The following is an 18,434-nucleotide window of genomic DNA, read 5'->3' as shown; positions in this document are numbered from 1 at the left end:
CTGCAGCCTGTCTGTTGTGGGGTCAGCATGGGAGGGCTGGAATAGGGTGGGTGGACACTGCTGCTGAGGGTGCTGTAGGCTCATGGTAGCATCCCACTGAACCATGGGTGGAGGGGATGGTTTTCAGGCTGGGGGAGAAAGGCCTTGCTTTGAAAATTGCATATGAAAACGGCTAAACCAGAGGCAGTTCAGCCAGGAGGAGGAAGAGGAAAAGTTTCCTGCTGGAACTAGGGAAGGATTCTGGCCGGGGGAAAAAAATAGCAACATCAAAAACATCTTGTGTTGATGGTCCCTCATCAAAGCAGAATATCTTCATCCTCATCAGGATGAAAGGAGAAGTAACGATCCAGCAACTCATCACTACCCTGGCACTAGCATCCCCTTCCCCATGGCAAGAGACAGTTGGAGCAGGATACGCCAATCCATTATCTGGAGGTGCAATTGGTCCTGTTAGCTATGAATAGCTCAGATGCCGAAAGGAAGCCTCATTCCTTACAGCTCCGAGACAGTTCAGGTCAGATGCTGTTTATTAACAGAAAGCCCAGACAGATTCATCAGGTTGACTAAATACGCTGTTAAGCGAGGCTCAGCATCATGATTTAGCTCCTCCATCAGCACAGTCGTCCTTCTCGGGCCGATGGGCCAGCACGCCGACGAAGGCAGGAGCTCTCACAGCCACGTGCCACCTCTGCCATGGGGACGCATCCCTCAGCCTGAGCGAAAAGGCTGCCTGCCCTGAGACAGCCATCTCCTGGCTATCCTGGTGCATCCTGGGCCCCTGGCTCCCACACCTGGCACCGGCAACTCTGAGCCCACTACCCTGGGAGCAGGGTACCCTCACGCCCTGGGAGAGCAAAGCCAGGCAGTGCCAAGGGCCAAAATAGCCAGCCCTTCCCTGCGGCTTCTCCCCAAGAGCCCTGCAGTGGGGAACCTCCTCTCTGACAGTGTCCTCCTCAGCTCACCCACTCCTGGCGCCCAACGGCCGGGCCGGGTTGAAGCCCTGTGTGGTGGCACCCGTGCCCAGCCGGAGCGACCTGTCTCAGGGCTCCCCCCGTTCAGTCATCGCGGTCACGGCACTGCCTGCACTAGACAGCGTTTCCACCATCAGAGGGCATTGTCGTATTAATTTTTTTATCCTGGCTGATGGTCAGGCGGGCTTATTGAGCTGGTTTGGGTTAGCGATGCTGCCTGGGTCGAGGGTTGCAGTCCGGTTGCCCAGGCAGTGGACCAGGCAGCCACGTCTGGCAGGGCGAGAGCTGGCACCCTCCAGCATGCTCACACACGGCCTTGGATACCAGCAGGGCTGTCCTGGTCCCCGTTGACATCCAGCATCTTGGCTCACGGCTGTGGCCAACCGGAGCCTCGGGGGAACAGGGGCTGCAAGCTGGCTTTACAGCCCTGCCAGACGGGTGGGAGCAGCAGCATTTCCGAGACTGTGCAGTGCTGCAGACTGTGCCTTTTTCAGCTGTTTGTTACAGTCCTACAGGGCGAAGAGTGTGTTTGTAACCCCACGGGGGACTGGGGAGGGCAGCAGCATCCACATATAGTGAGCTCTCCCCGGGAAAGGGCCAGAGGGCACAGAGCGGAAAAATCTGCTAGTTTTTTTTTCTGAAAGCAATCATCTAAATGTCTTTTAATTTACGAGCATCCCAGTCCTTGTGTTTCTGGGCACCTCAGCAAGAAGCAGGCAAAGACATCAGTGCCAGGAAAGCAGCCTCCTGCGAAAAGGAGACGCAAGTGGGAATCAGACCTGTACTTGGTAAACAGCAGCCCTAACCCACGGCCAAGCCATAGCTGCGTGAAGGGACCAGGCATACCGCATGTGTCGGTGTCCTCTCTGCGTTAGCCCAGGACTGACAGCTTGAACAGGGCAACGCTGGGTGGGCAGCGCTCCGGCTCCCCGAGGACCTCTTCTCTCTTTTGGTGCGTGGCGGTGAACGTGCTGGGAGTGTCAGAGGCTGCCTGGTCCCTGCATGCTGCCCCGGGAGGGCTGCAAATGGCTGGGGTGCACCGGGAGGCCGTGCGGGATGGTCACCGTGGGCTCCTGCGATGGAGCAGCCCCTGCCCATGAGGGACTCCCCTCCAGCACAGCCGGGGGGGTGGGAGCCACTGAGCTGCGGGGCTGGGGGCTTCCTCTGCACGAAGCTTTTGGGCCCTCGTGAGTCAGGGTCTGCTCAGACATTGGACAAACGTGCCCGGGACCAGGCCAGCTGCCCCCAGGACTCCGCATGACGGGCACAGACAGCCCACCCTCCTGCCCTGCAGGTCCCTGGGAGCCACATCCCTCCCTGCACGTGTGTGTTAGTGCATGCTCTCCCTCAAGCATCCTTGGGCACTACTGATGCAGGTTTTCCAGTCCTTCAGCTGAGGGAAGCCGGGAGGGCGGTCAAGGCTCCTCCTTCGCGCTGAAGCCCAAGGAATGATTTGCTCCTCTCCTCACCATTGCTGTGCTGCTGCAAGACTCCTTGCTCCGCTCCAATGCGTTTTGCCCAGAGTAGTCCGAGTCTGGAGAGCCCAAAGACAGTATAGACACTGTATATAGAGATCCTAGCCGAATGTGGGATGCTGAGCCCAACCATCTTCTCTCATCCTTCTCCCCACCCTCTTTTGCTGCCCTCCTGTTATTCTCAGTGAAACGTAGCCAGCTGCAGTTCCCTCTGGACTGAACAGGGCTGGCTGCCCTGGTGGGTAGCACCCAGCAGGCCCATCTCCCCCACCACCTGTGCACTGCATTTCTTTGCACAGCCTGCTAAAGAGCCACCCATAAATCTCACCCATCCAAGCTCCTTTTCCTCTCTGCAGCCTCTCCCAGCCGCTGCAGGAACCTGCTGCAGTCACTTGGCCCTTCGGTGACGTCCAAGGGGCATGACCCTCCCACGAGAGGAAAGGGGTCATAGGAAGTGTTTCTCCAATGGGAGGCTAGTGAATAAGGGATGCTGATAAGAAAGGAATCCTGAGTAACTCAGATTAATTCTTCCCACCACCTAGTCAGCCCTGGAATAAATCCTGCCACGGAGCCAGGCCTGGCAGAGCTGCTTGGAGCATCACCCAGAGATCCTGCCTCCCTCCAGTGCAGGATGAGCTGGGAAGGCCCACTTGGATAAGAAGAGGGAGAAAGGAGCTGAAGCCTCTAAAATAAAAAGAGAGAGAGGGCACACGGAGGGGATGCAGCCCTCTGGGTGCAGCTCAGAGGGTGACAGGGTGCTTTGGTGTCTGCGGTGAGACATATCAAGGCAATAAAGGGTGCTTCTTGCTGAATGTGCTCTGCTATGTTTGAGGCTTTCACTTTCCTACTTTGGTGGCCTTGTGGGCCAGAGACAGACCCCTTTTTTTGTGGGAATAGTGGGCTCCTCACTCTGCAGTGGGTGCTGAAGTTGCCAGGGGATGCTTTCTCCAGATCCTCTTCCATAGTTAGCGTCCCAGGCCAGCTCACCTATGCAGGGACAGGGGTGCTTCTGAAACCCCTGTGCCTCAGAGCTGCCAAAAATCTCATTAACCAGGGCTCCCCTTGCTCTCGGCAGTTTTGCTCCCACCAGCATGTCCCTCTCCCCTGGTACCCAAGTACTTCCATGGGCCTGGGAATGTGGGGGCCAGGGGATGAGGAACCCCTCAGGGATCCCCCAGCATCACCGACCACCATGCTCCAGGGAGCCAGAGGTCCCCATCAACAGCAGAGGACCTTCTGGGTGGTTTTCATAATTTTACTTTATTTTCATTAAGATAAACCGCGCCTTTGTCTGTACAATTTCTTCTTAAATATTTGGCAACCTTTAAAAAAACAACAAAAAAAACAACAAAAAAGTAAGGAACAGTGCAGGCTACAATATCAAAACAGTACGATGCTTGTGAATAAATAACTCCCTAGAGTAGCTTGGGAATACGGCTGTTCAGATTGCACAGGGTTGGCAAACCCAGCTCTCCGAGGTCCTCGCCCCTTCCCCTGATGGCAGGAACAACAGTAAGATGGGAACCCGGCTGGGCATGGAGAACCTCCTCGCTGGTCTCTCCTAGCCCCTAGTTGCCTGGTTCGGCAGTGGTGTTGTTGATGTTTTTGTTGGTTTTGCAGCAGAAGTACTGGTTCCAGATTTGCAGGAAGGCTGTCCGGAACTTTTTGATCCTGAAGGCGTAGACGATGGGGTTCATAGCCGAGTTGCCATGGGTGAGGAAGATGGCGATGTAGGTGAGGATGTGCGGCGTCTCGCAGGACGGGCAGAACAAGGTGATGCAATTGAGGACGTGCAGAGGGAGCCAGCTCAGCGCAAAGAGGAACAGGACCAGCGCTAAGGACTTGGCAATCTTCAGCTCCTTCCCGTAATACTTCTGTGGATCAGTGGAGCTGGAGGAGACCTTCTTGTTGAGCTGCTTGCGGATGAGGTTGAAGACCTCCAGGTAGATGAGCAGCATCAGCAAGAGGGGAGGCAGGACCCACACAAAGAAGTTGAAGTACACCATGTACTCCATGCTGATGACGGTCTCAAACTGACACTTGATGACAAACTCCGTGTGGCTGGCATTCAGCTCCTGAGTCCTCCGCATCTTGTTCAGGTTGTTCCAGCCAAACATAGGGGTAAGTCCCACCAGAAGGGAGACAATCCAACAACAGGCAATAGCGACCGCTGCCCGCCGGGGTGTCACCATGCTTTTATACCTGTGGAAGAGACAGGGACCGCAGGGAAGAATTAAACACTAGCAGGATCCCTTGACCAGGTTTAAGGCTGCTCCACTTGGGGTGCCAGTGCCCATGCTGAGATTGCACAATGCTCTTCCCTCTCTTCCTTGGAAATTTATAACCACTCGTCTGGATAAACTTGTTAACATCCTCGTTTCTCTGCACGTGCCCTGGGGAACCCCCACCCTGTCTCCCACTGCCTCCTCCAGCCTCTTGGGGTTGATTCAAAGCCAGGAAATGCATTAGCAGCCCGGATCAGGGTGGGGAGAGACTGTGTGTTCAAAACCCTGTGATCAAAAGTGACCCCAGTACCTAGAGGGGCTTCATGTCTTTACGGCAGCCCGTGTTACATCTGAGTACCCCACACAGCAGTGACTGAGCTTTTCCTCCCCCTCACCACATGCCGTTCCCCTGCACTGGCCCTGCTGGGACCTTGCCCAAGCTAATTCTCCCTGCGCCGGTGGAGGAAATGGCTAGCAAAAGCTTCCTCTGGGACCTGCTGGGCTGGAGGAAGGATCCATCGGTGCTAATGGACCCCCGGGGAAGCTTCTGGGCAGAGCCTGTTTCATTTCCTAATGTGCCGGGCTGATTGACAAAACCCTCTTTCCTAATGGGATGGTGCCAAGCGATGGAGGGAAGAGGAGAGCGGTGCTCTGGCTTGGCTCTGCCCCCTCCCTAGTGCCACCAGGGAGCACGCTGGGGCCGTGCCCATCTCTCCTGAGCTTTCCAAGCGGGAAGTGAGGCCCGCTAGATTGATTTTTCCCCTTGGCCCTCAGATGAAAGCTTTTCCTTGGAGGCTGAGAAGATTCACAGCCCAAGTGTTATTGCTTTCCGCTGGAGGGGACTGAACAAAGCAGGTTTGCTGGGGTTTTTGAGCAAAGCTGGTGTTAACCAGGCCATGGGGACTGTATGGAGGTGCTGGAAAACCTGGATCCCTTTCCCAGTGCTCAGAGCTCCCCGCTGCATTCCTGTAGCCCTGAACTGTGGTATAAAGACGAAGCTTTCAGAACTTTTTGATACACTAGCCCTGCAGCCGAGAACCCACATCCTTCTCCCCCCCTTGAAGGTCCCTTCTCAAGTTCCAGCTCACAGGCAAATTGTCAGGGTGAGAGCACAGAGGGACACAGGATGGAGCAGGGACACTGGTCCCTAGGAGTCTGGAGGGTCTGGAGCCACCAGTCCCTGACGGTTTTTCCCAGTGGACCCCCTCTAGTCTGGGAATCAATTTCCAGCATCCCAGAGGCAGCCAGGTCCCATGGGAAGGATGTGGCATTGTGGGCTGCTGTTTGCTCTGCCAGCCAAGGCAGGAGCCAGAGGGTGATTTATTCCTTGTGGGCAGGAGAAAGGGCAGGAGACCCTGAGAAAGGCATAGGGCAAGGAGAGCCGGGGCACGGGAAGCCTGAGGGGTGGTGGGGACATTGGTCAGGGAGCCCCAACACCATGGACTGAGCAAAGAGAAAAAGGGGTCCCACAAGAGCATTGGTGGCAGAGGGGTACAGGAGGCCCTCGTGGGGCTGTGCCCTGACCTGTGCGTCCCACATCACTGATAATGGAGGAAGAAAGCCTTCGCGAGGGCTTCTGTGCCCTTCTGTCCATTACCCCCTGCTCCCACCCTGCTAGGCTCAGGCAGCCAGGGGGAACTAAAGATAGTAGCATCAACCCCCTCCCTAGCTCCTCTTTGCAAGCCCCTCTCGTGGCCCTGCAAGCTAAGGCTGTGTCCCCGCAAGGTATCCCCCAGTTCCCTGGGGTCTTCTAATTCTGCATCCCAGGTGCTCACCCGGTGCTGCAGCACTGCGCAAGAGCAGTCACAGGCGAGACGAGGGTGCTGGGCAGCCCCCGTGCCACTGCGGTCCCCAAACACCTTCCCTGGGCTTGCAGCCAGGCCCCTGGCACAGCGCGGCACTCATCCCTTCTCCCTCTTCCTGCACCCCTGCTTTTGAAGCACACACTCGCCACCGCTGCAGTGGGGAGCACGGGGGTGGAGTGGTGGCTGGGACCCCACTGCTAGCCGTGAACCAGAGCTGAAGAGGAGGGCACAGCGTTCACACTTGCAGCCAGAGTGGAGGGGACGGGGGAACCGCTGCAGGGGACCCAGCCCGGGTGATCCCAGCCCCCTGCAGCTCCAGAACATTGCGTGTTGTTGCAGATGGTTATCAGATCAGCTGTGGAGGTCGCAGAGACCTCAGGTCCCAGCGTGCATGCAAGCCAGCGTGGTCCAGAGGCTGTAACACACACACAGCAGGCCAAGCACCCCACACGCTGCCGGCTGCACAGCCATCTCCCCACTTCACTGCACATACATCCTGCCTCTTTGCTGCATATCCATCCCTTGCCATGCTGCACATCCATCCCCGACCACACTGCACATCCATCCTCTCCTTGCAGCACATCCATCCCTGACTACCCTGCGTATCCATCTTCTCCCTGCTGCACATCCATCCCCTCGCCACATGGCACATCCCTGGCCTGACACAAACACAACGGTCTGAGCGTCTGGTCCTGACTCTCCTCCCCACTTTGCTTCGCACCCTGAGGTTTAACCAGGGCACCGCAGAACCAGCCAGTGGCTGACACATAATCAAAGCCCGTCTGTGCGTCTCCGTCCATGTGTGCCCACGTCATCATGGTCACAGGAGCCACGGCGGAACCTGAAGAAATACGTGGAAATGAGCAACATTTGGAGCTACAGGGATTTTGTTCCCTTTCCTCCTTTGAGCAAGAAGCCAAGGCAGTGAGGTTTACCAGCTGCAGCACCCTGCAGGTAATGGTACTGCCCTAGGGCCCGTGGGTGCCTGCTTCCCCCCACCTCTCCCTGGCAGCCTTGCATGGTGAACCAGCAGGAATTTGGGCTAAAACCCAATGATAAAAAAAATGATAAAAGCCATAAAATGACTGAGTTCCTTCTCCTTCCACCCTGCAGGGTCTGGCCATGCAGTTCCCATAGGGCTCAGTTGCTCTGAAGGCTGCAAATCTTACTTAAAAGGAATGAAATGTGAGATCCCACCTGTAGCCCAACACCATTGCACAGGGTGTTTGGTGGTGAAGCAAATAGTGGAAGGGCTTGGGAGTGCCCTTGCTGCTCCCACTTTCCTGCTTTGGAGGTGCTAGAAAGAAAAAAAAACCCTTCTCATTTACCTCATTTTGCATTAATATCATAGGGCTGGAGTTTGGGACGGGTCTGGGAGGCAAAAGCACTAGAAAATGCTGGTAATGGCTTTCAATTAATAAATAATCATATTATTATTATCATCATTATCATCATTGCATTTTTATTACTACTATTATTTTTATTAACAGCTGCGACTAAAACATCAACAATAATGGTCACCACTATCATCACAAAATATGGGTTTGTTTCCTTCATCTGCAGTGTTTCAAGCCTGACCATAATTTCCAGCTTTTCCTCCAGTCCTCCCTCCCTCTGCTGGCTGCCTTCATGCTGTCCCTTCCCCATGGAGATGGGCATCATCCCAAGCCCTTCTGGACACCCCGCCAAGACCAGGAGAAAGGAGCCTGGAGGGAGTACAGCCATCCTCATTGACATTGCGGTGAGTTGCTATGGGCAGGAGTTTCGGTCTGGTGTGGAACCAGGATGTCTTCGAGGATTTGGAAAACATTGCAAAGAGCCAAGATATCCATTATTGATAGAGTGCTGTTTGCATCCCCAGAGGAAGCACAAGAAGTGACAGCTGGCGGCAGAGGAGGACAAAATGGCCCCAGGAGTCACACAGAGCTAATGGGTAAGGGGACGAGAGCTGGAGCAGGCTGCTCCGGGGAGAGATGGTTACTCGTGACAGTGTGTGCCAAGAGATGCTTCAGTCACACACTGTTTCCTGGGCAGAGTATGGAGTCCCTGGGAAAGATGCTGCAGCCCTGCTTCTCCAGCATATTGCAAAATGCTCCCTTGGCCCTTACCTGAGGACATTATTCTACATTTTCTTTCCCTGTGCTCATCATTTCCAGTCTAGATTCACCTTCTTCCTTACGCTGGTCACCAGACCGCCAGGTCTTGGTGTGGCTGGACCTCCTCATCCCTCTCCACTGCAGCCGAGGGAACGGGGCTCAGCCCAGCACGTGCTGTTCACATGTTTGTGCCCCAAGACAGAGTGGAGGGTCCATTTCCCAGGTCTCCTGGGACCCACAGTTTGGTCCAACTCTGTAGCCAAGAAACATTTCCTCTTGGCTTGGATGAAAAAGCTTGAAAGATTCCATGGCTGGTTTGAATTAAAAAAAAGTTTTTAGTATTCCTTTGAATACCATTTTTTTCTTCTAGAAAATACTTGCAACTGTCCAGCCAGCCCCAAGATGAGGCTTCACTGGTCCTTGCTCTGGTACGGTTTATTTCAGTGTAATTCTTGGGAAATTAATTCACTAAATGAAGGCAGGATCTCACTAATGAAATGAAGCTGGAGCCAACATGGTAGGAGGAAAGGAGGCCAAGCTGACATGAAGCTCATCTGCATTACGAACACAACAAGGAAAAGCAGCCAGAGCATGTTCTGATCTAATTGAAAATCTCTAGACAAAAGCACTTTGATTTCAGAGGGTTTAGGTTTCTGGTCCTTTTTCCTGGCCGTATCTTTGCTTCAGATCTTTCAGGTCCTCAGGGTCATGGGATGGGAAAACTCAGATGCTGGAGCTCGAAGCTGCTGAGAAGTGTGAAGCAGTATCCACCCCCTGAGAGCGGGAATATCAGCTGTGATCCACAGCTGGGACATGGCAGTCCCAGGGAAGGCAGAGGGGCATTGCATGCCAGAGAGACCTTGATCACAGCTCCTTCTCAATTCTAACTCCAGACTTGAAGAGTTTATTCCTTTTTCAGCCTCTTGCCCATGACTATTTCCCATAATTCTTCTTCCCTTGAGATCTCTTTTGGGCTTAATATAGGTTAAAACCCTTGATTTCAGAATCTTTAAACTTATCGAGGATTTGAAGGTATATTAAAATGTCTAGAAAGGTCTGCTAGCATTGGTACAAATGCCTTAGCACCAGCATCCCCCTTGGATTGTCTGTATGCATCTCCTATTTGTTCAGGTTGGGACTGCCTCCTCGCTGGCTTTATGCCTCCCCAGTGTGTTGGGGCTGGGGATGACTCAGGCTTGTAGGTGCTGCTGAAGGTTTGCAAGGGGGGCTGGAAAGCCGGTCCTGCTGGCCGGGAGCTGCCCTTGTCCTCCCTGGAGGGCACAGCTGTGTCCTGGATGGGTGTGCACATCCTGAGCTGCTCCACCTCCAGCTACCTGTCCCTCAGAGCCCATGCCCACGAGCGTGTCCACGTCTCAGTGCTCCCCTCCAGATCGTCAGCTTCCATCTTTGCAGCTCTTCAGGGCCAAACACCAACCATGTGATCCTTCATGCTCTCAGCAACATCCATCCAATGACTGCCGGCAAACTAACACTAGCGATGGGCCAAGTTATCTGCAAAAACAGCTGGGACCACCAAATGAGGCAGAACACACCCTCCCTACTGCCACAGAGGAGTTTTGCACCCTCCTGCGTCATCCCTGCAACGTTCACAGCCGGAATGGGGGCGACAGGCAGTAACGACACAACCTTGGAGGTAGTGTGAGAAAACAGCTCCCAGGCAGAGGGATGCAGACACTCTTTCAGCGCGTTGCTCTCATGATCACGTCACTTCTGCTTTTCCACCGTCGTCTGGCGCTCTGAAGAAATGGTGTCCTGTGACAGCTGGTGGGCAGGTGGCTGGTGATCCTTGCCCTGGGAAGGGACGGGTGTCAACCAACGTCTGCCAAACCTGGCAGCTACATGGAGCTCTCCATGGAGCCCGTGCCCACGAATGCTTTGAAAATGATGCCCTGGGGGAAGGAGACAGGCCGTACCAGCATGTCCTCCGGGATGCATGGGAGATATCCCTGATCCCTAAGTCTCAGACTTGTTGCCTGTCAGACGCCAGCCGGGCCAGCCTGAGCACAAGACCTAAACGTACTGTGAGACTGGTCCAAAGCCTGTGGAGACTCTTTCTGATGAGCCAGAAGAGTGTGGCCTTCTGCAGGGAAGACATAAGTGCTGGTGGGTGACAAAGCCCCTGTCCTGCATTGAAATGGCCCAGCAGCCTCCATTGGCACAGGATTTCCTTGCCAGCCCAAGGCCAGCATCCTGCCACAAAGACTGTCCCCAGTGCTCCAAAGGGACAGGGAGGACCCAAGGTGCCCTGTCCTCTCCTAGCACCTCCGGTTGGCTCGTCTGCGGGACTGCTTGTGAAGGCAAAATTCAAGATGTGCCAGCAGGGCCCTGGGACAAAGAGGGGACAGGGCAATGTGGTGGAGCACAACTACACCCCCACCCTTATCTCGCACCCCAGCTGACTGCAAATAACTCACAGAGCCCAGTGCTGACTGGGAGGAACCAGGCCATCCTGTTTGCAACTGGTGAGGTCAGAAACAGTCATGAGATTAGCAAAAAGGGGTATATTTTCCCCAACATGGCATGAAGTCAGCAAAAAAGGTATATCCCTTCACCAAATATTGTATGACCATGGGTCAAACTTGTGCCCATAAGTAGTGCTGCAGCCTAGGGCCATTGAGCTCTCCTGCACGGCAGTGGGCTGCATGGCGGTGAACCTCCCCCTGAGCTGGGATGGCTCTCGGGGTCATTCTCCAGGAGTTAAGGGAACCTCTGGCAAGAAACCATTGGAGTGGTAAGAAACCAAGACTCGAGCAATAACAAATGTGCAGTAAGAGTCACTTGCTATGACTACATTGTATAGCCATCTTCAACAAATCTGTTTGCAATAAACCCAGAGTTAATATGTAACCCCCTTGCCACGTGACAGGGGACATGGTGGAAGAGGATGAGCCAGTGCCTGGTAGTTTGGGCAAGGCAGTTTCCATAGTCCTGGCCTCAGATTCCTTGCGTGACCTCGAAGAAGTGGCTTAAAGGGAGTTAAGGAGGAAAATCCCCACCTGGCTCCATGCCCAGGTTTTCTTGCTCAGGATGAGAGGGAGCTGAGCTGGAGGGGGGACTCGAGCAAACACAACTTTGCTTTTTCTGCAAGTTGCACTTTTTGCAGGGTTGTAAATGGATTCCGACGACAGGAGAGGCACTGATGGGAGTATCTGTGTCTTACTCATCACACGTGCGGATGAGGCTGCATCCCAGACCTCTGCCTAAGACCTCTCTGGCACCCCTCAGGCACTCACACCTCAAGTCAGGGCTGTCCGACTGGTGTCTGACACACCAGTTACACCAGTGTGGAGCGTGCACTGGGACAGGGACATGGGGGAACCGCAGGGCGCTGAGCCTGGGGGACCATGGGAGAAGGGACAGTGCAGGCTCTCGCACACCCTGCAAGTACAGGGCACTCGGGGCTCCCTGGCACAGGCACAGCAAAGCCTGCCATGCACAGCAAGAAGAGGAGGGGGACCAGGGTGTCCAAACAGGGGAGTTTGTGAGGGCATCCTGGGGTAGATGTTCCTGGTGGTTGCTAGATCCTTTCTGCTATGCAGCTACGAGGCCCTGGTGTGCAAAGTGCTGGAAATAGGTGCAGTGATTTCAGTGGTTGTGGCTGCTGCCATGGTTGGACTCCCACTGAAGCCCTGCCGAGGGCAGAATGAACCTGGCAGGGCTTGGAGTGTCTCGAACCATCCCATTACGTCTCAGCAGAGGATTTCCACACTGTAGGGTGTCCCTTGCATCTGGGAGCAGCTCCACAAGCAGCTGGTGCCTTCTAGCCCTATAGCTCAGCCCACACGGTGTCAGCTGGAGTTAGGGCAGCTCAGCGCCCGCAGCAGAGAGGGGAGCTGCGCGTGACCGACCCTCTTCTTTCAGGACCTCTGCACCCAAAATGCTTTTTCTGAGCACTGTCTATCGAAGCCAAGGGGGTGCAGCTGGCCTGGCACCTGACTGGGGATGCACGGGCAGAAGCAGCACCACATCCCACTGCCGTAGGAGCAGTCCACACCATGCCGCAAGGCTCCTTCATGCAAACCTGACCTAAAGCCACCATAGGAGAGGCTGAAATCCTGTTCGCTGGGTTTTACAGAGCCGTAAGTGCACTTGGTTGCATGGGTCCCAGTGAGGTCCCTCCTGGCCCAGTCCATGCCCTGGATTATAGGGTGATGGCTTGGTTTTATCAGCAGAAAATGGCAGATCTCTGTGTAGAAATTACTCTGCAATGACTGCCCACAAAGCACAAGTGGCTACAACCAGACGCAGCAGCTGGCAAGTTCGACAGACGTTTCTAACTGCTTTTAATAGCCAGTAATTCTTTAATGGATAAAGGCGATGGTGATTATGAGGCATATGAGAGCAAATCCATCCTGCCAAAATTGACTGGTCCCTGCACGCAGAGATGCTGTGTCCCCAGGGCTTTGGTGAGTGCTTCATTTAGCAGTGGGTGAAGCTCGAGCTGGCCACAGCTCTGGCAAACAGCAAGAAAGTGACAGAAAAAGGAGGGTAGTGAGAGAGCAGGTTTTGTGCTCTGAGCTTTGTCAGAGCAGGGATGTGCAGGTTGTGCATGGGCTGGCACCGGGGCTGTGCCCATTTGCAGCTCTTCTGGACCCCAGACAGGGCCCAGGGGAGATGCCACTGCCTTGGCGTGGGTTCACGCCTCCCCGACACCTTTCCCGGGCCCTTGGAGGTGTCGTGAATTCCCCGAGGGCTGCAAAAAGACACAGGCACATCCAAAAGCACTAATAGGGACACCCATAGCTCCGCAAGAACCAGGGTAGATACAGCAGAAAAGGGCTCGTATGGGCTACAGTGCCTGGAAATGGAGGAGTGCCATGTCTACAAGGCAGCCGGGCTGTGCTGAGGTCCTGTCACCCCAATTTGTCAATATAAAACATAAGAACATGTTAGGGACTTCCATCCAGCTGATGGCTCCAAGGGTGGGAGCAGACCTCAGTGGTCTGAGGCCTGGACCTGGGTATCCAACACATCCCCCTGCCTCTGTTGCTTTCCTGACACTTTCAGCCCGTGAAGCTAAGCCCCTGAGCGTGTAGCAGCTCCTTCACCTTGAGCTTGACATTTCCAGTGGGGCAGCATCACCCACAGTGCCGTCAGGCTGCTTGAGGGGTAATCTCCCTGCTCCCTGATACACACAGACATGCACACTTCAGCCACCCGGTTTCTGAGCCTAAAGCTGTCATGTTTCTGGTTCCAGCCAATGGATTGAGTTTGACCTTTGCCTGCTGAGCTGCAAGAGATTGTATTATCACATCTCTGGTCCCTGGGATGTTAGGAACAGCCACAAACTCACACCAACCCAGATAAGTTCATTGCTGAGAAATCATAGCCCCCCTCTCCGGACTGAGACCAGCCTCATCAGAGAAATAGCTGGCTGGATTTCTGTAGCCTGCTTCATTTGGGACGTCTGCTCTGGCGGCTCCCTGGGCTCGAGCGATGAATCACAGCCCATCTTTGGGAAAAAATCACAGACTTCCAGTAACTACAGATCTTTCAGATCACTTTCCAGTTGTCCTGTTCTCAGTACAGAGAAGAAATGCAAGTAACCTCCGCAGCAGCTCTACCGCAGGTCTGTGCTGCTGGCTTCCCCCTGGACAGCTCAGCGGCTCTCACCGAAGCAGGGAGCTGCAAGGGGAAATGGGAGTGCGGGAAGGCAGGAGATCACAGGGAGGGAGTGTGGAAAGCATGGGAACCTTGCACGCATCTCTCTTCTTCAGGATCTCCCCCAAGCACAGGGGAGACACTGCCGTTGTCCAAAGAAGGCAAAAGAGCATATGTCATTCACAGCATTTTTTTTCACATCCTTCATGCAGCACCCTTCAACTGAGCAGTAAATACAAGTCCTTCCTGTATATAAAGTTAATCTGGTTTTCAAACTGAGCTTGATTTACAGCGTATGGTTGGATCCTAACGTGTTTCAATACATGGTCACTGCAAAAGCAGCAAGACTTGCTGAGGTTTATTCTCCAGCCAGAATGGGCCCCTCATCCCAAACTTGTGTGGAGGGGGTTAACCAGGGGGCTGGGGAAGCCTGGGGCATCCAGTGCCTTACAGAAATGACAATGATTTAATTAATACCTGTCTCCCTGGGATGGCAGGCCCAGGGATGACCATCCCTGCCCCGAAAGGAGCCCCGAGACCACCCAACACCATGGGCATCACCGAATCTCCCTGGGGTGCTGAGCGCAGGGGTGCAAGGGTGGCCGTGCTCCTGATGCATCACCCTCCTGGTGCTGAGCGATGGTCCCGCAGGAGCACCCGGTGTCCCTGCCAGGCAGGGGGACCCGGCTGCGCATCGCATCGAGGCACAGATTTGCTCCTGCAGCAGCGCGTGGCAACGAAGCAGAGGAAGACTTTCCCATACGCACTGCCTGCTTCCTTATGGGGTAACAGACAGCATTCAGCCTCCCGCGCCCAGGCGGCTCCGGGGCTCCCTCCCAGCTCCACCATGTGTGGTCACAGCCCTCCAGGATTTTCCTGGATTGCTGGCTTCTCCATCCAGGGCCTGGGGGTAGGTGGGAGGGAAGTGATTTAACACCATTGGCAACAGCTTCAAAATAACGAAGCAAGCTGCAGAACCTCAGGAACTGGGGAAAAAAATGTAATGTTCTTGTCGTTTGGCTCCTGATTTCAGAGACCAGCATTTCTGAGCATTTCTCTGCAATGCAAAGTATGAGAAGTACTGCTTTTAAAAAAAGAAATAGCAGTTGAGATTCTTCAGTAATAACAGGACTTTGGGAATTAGGACACAGAGGAACAGCCCGGGCACTAAGAGGTAGGAGGTAAAATTATGAGAGTTGATTACATCGGCTAGTGGGCAGTGTGATAGATTCGAGCAGTTTTCAGTGTGTGACCTCCATGCAATAAAGTTACTGGACATTTTTAGTGTCTAAACAGTTTTGTTGTCAAAAGGAGAAATTCTGTGTTCAAACATCTCCTTGGAGAGAGCTGTGGGCCCCCTATCCCATGGCTCACCCCGCTCTCCTGGGAGCAACCCCAACTCCAGCAAATGATGATTTATGCAGAGCAAGAAGGTTTTAAGGAGAGATGCTCCAAACCCAGATTCATTCCTCTCCTGGAAGCATCCTGGATGTGCTTTTTGCTTTCAGTCTCTCCTAACACCTTCATGGGGAGATGGATGCATTTGGACAGGAGCCTTGGGTTGTCTGCCCTTGATATGCCAGACCATCACCGCGTGCATCGGGTCGCCTCGCAGGCTCTCACACCTCAGTCCTCCTCCCCAGCTGCCACTGCCTGCCACCATGGCAATTAGCTGGGAGATGATTAGGCAGACCTGACCCAGCAGCTGATCTCACATACCTCTGCAGGTCACTGTACGACTAGAGAAATCAGGGCTCTGTACTGGTGTTGCACCAGCGAGAAGGGATAAAAGGCAGCTTCGGCTATCTTTGGTGTAAATTCAGACAGACTTTGCTGGATAAAAGTGGAAATTTTTAATTACTACTTATATTGCAGTTGAATTTTTCTATGCATTGAATATTTACCTTCTTTATCCAAAAGAACCTATCTGAAATGAGGACTCTGAAAGTCAACCCCCAGAAATGGAGAAGGGGGGAAAAGAGGGGAGGGAGAATAAAGAAGGCAATTTTAAAAACAGCTTAAAATGCCAGATCTGTCAAGCGTGGGCTCTATGAGAAGTCAAAATAAGATGGCAATTACAAAATGCCTGGTGCACCTGGACTCTGAGAGCCTCCGTGGCTCTTACTCCATCTCGAGAGAGAGCCTTGGGAAAATGCTGTGATTTGCAGAAAGCCCTTCATGCCAGGAGGAAGGTGCCAACTAAAGAAGGGCCTGGGTGCCATCTGCATAGCACCGAGTGGACTGCCCAGCCCCACCACCCTTCCCTGTGTGTCACTGTCATGCTCTGCAAATACCGCCAAATAAAAGGACAGGTTGGGCCCCAGGGGACAGCTTGGACCAGCTGAGTCTCAAAGGCAGGGACAGCCATTGAAGGGAAGGAACAGGACAGAGATATCAGGTGGAAAGGTCTTGAGACCTGCTGTTGACATTTCATTCACATTCAGCAGGAGCTTGTACCCTGTTCCATGGATAAACGGGAGATGGGAAATTAGAGATAACATCTCCCAGTAAGAGGCATTAATTCAGCCATGAAGCACAACTGAGGTGGGTCTTTATCTATCGAATGCAGAAGGATGCTTGAGAAAAAGATATCCTAAAGTACAGCTGGAACAAGAGATTAATATCAGCTATCTTTTAATTTCTTGATTTTACACTTCTGCTTGGTAACCATACTTCTGACTTTGTAGTCAAACAACTTAACTCTTTGATTTCTTAGGCTGCAGCTTGTTACTGCTGTCCAGGATCATCACAGCAGAGTCTGCTGCTGCAGAGGGAACATCTCCCTTCGTGCACTTAGTCCAGTTCAAAGATTAATACATTCAAGGCTGAAAAATTGGCTGGGAGCTGGCAAAACAAGAGAGGTTGTTTTCTCCCTCTAATGTCTAAATAGGAATTAGGAGGGCAGATGAGATCTACTGTTTTTAAACCTCAAAGGACATGGTAACCCCAAACAACCAGTTCAACATCCCTATACAGTGCATATTTCCTCTGCTTAAAAGATCAATTTCAAAGGAAAAATGTGGTTAGATTAATTTATTTTTTGCTAATGAGTTGGCTATATGTACTTTGAATTAATGAAAACCATTTTGGAGGTGTCATTTTGCACTACAGCTGAATTCCAACTTCTGTACAAATGCAACTTGCCACAAAGCATGAGTAAAACCTGTGTTATGCACTGTTCTAAAATGCAATAAAAATGAGAAAAGTGAGGATCAGAGTACACAAGTGTTAAGCCATAAAATTATTTATATAGAGATGAATCTGCTCAGTACAGATCTATATATCTCGACCTGATAAATGAAATGCCAAATTGAAAGTGAAGGCTCCAGTCAACACCGCAATCAAATGTTCCTCCATCTCAGAGAATCGATCTTTCACCAAGAAAGCAGATAAAAAGTGCAAGTGCAAAGCAAACCTGAAGTTTATTATTTAGATCATGTTTCCTGTTTCAGATTTAAATGATTTATTGCCTTGGAGGAAAACCAATTCACCTTACTGCCTGCAAGGAAACAACTCATTATTTCCATCAGGATGGCTGAGAGAAAGAGCTGAGACCCAAGACCAGGAATTACAGTGGAATGCATCAGCTTGCCATAAATTACATATTGCACATCTTCCTAATTACCTTGGCAATTAAATCTAGGCAAGGAGCAATGGGCAGACATAGTCTGGGTCTGCCCAGGCAGCCTGGCTGGCGCAGGGCATGGACATGAAGGATGCACGGCCCAGGCAGGATCGAGTCCTCCCCATGCGTGTGGGCTGTGCTGGTCCCCGTGAAGCCTGGCATCTCCCTTTCCTGACGTACAAAAGACATGCAGCAGTGCCGATCCATGCAAGAGGGCCCCCCAGGCCTTTGGGACAGGGGTGCTTTGCTGTGGCAGTTAGGGCAGGGGATGGCTCTGGCAGGCTGGCACCTCTGTGCTGCCAGGGCCAGACCAGGCTGAGAAATCATGGGTGTAAAAGCAGGAGAGGGACAGCTGCTGATACTGATGCACCTCAACCTCCCTTTGAGCAAAGAGACCCGCTGTGAACCCATAAAGTGCCCATGCCCCAGCAGCGCTGAAGGTGGGGAATGACCTCCCTTAAAATAAAACCCAGTTGCCTGCACCTGCACAAGTCTCCTCCATGATTTGCACGGTGTTGCCGTGTCTATCCGGATGCAGATCATCCGTTTCCCATGCAGTCATGTCTTGACTGCTCAGTGGCATGGATGTACAGAGCCATTTGCACTGGAAAAAAA

At 53.0% G+C, this 18,434-nt stretch overlaps 1 protein-coding gene across 1 annotated transcript in view; it reads right to left on the bottom strand.

Annotated features, from left to right (window-relative positions):
• Nucleotides 1-3,687: 3,687 nt before the first annotated feature.
• Nucleotides 3,688-18,434, bottom strand: part of ADORA1 (adenosine A1 receptor) — a 29,725-nt gene continuing 14,978 nt past the window's right edge. The window contains exon 3 of the mRNA XM_026101213.2: nucleotides 3,688-4,648. Within this exon, the coding sequence (XP_025956998.1) occupies nucleotides 4,015-4,648 (634 nt within the window). The 3' untranslated portion in view covers nucleotides 3,688-4,014. The remainder of the gene's footprint in view (nucleotides 4,649-18,434) is intronic.

Source organism: Dromaius novaehollandiae, chromosome 27 (genome assembly GCF_036370855.1).
Source record: "Dromaius novaehollandiae isolate bDroNov1 chromosome 27, bDroNov1.hap1, whole genome shotgun sequence".
NCBI lineage: Eukaryota > Metazoa > Chordata > Aves > Casuariiformes > Dromaiidae > Dromaius > Dromaius novaehollandiae.
This window is presented reverse-complemented; position numbering and strand designations above follow the sequence as displayed.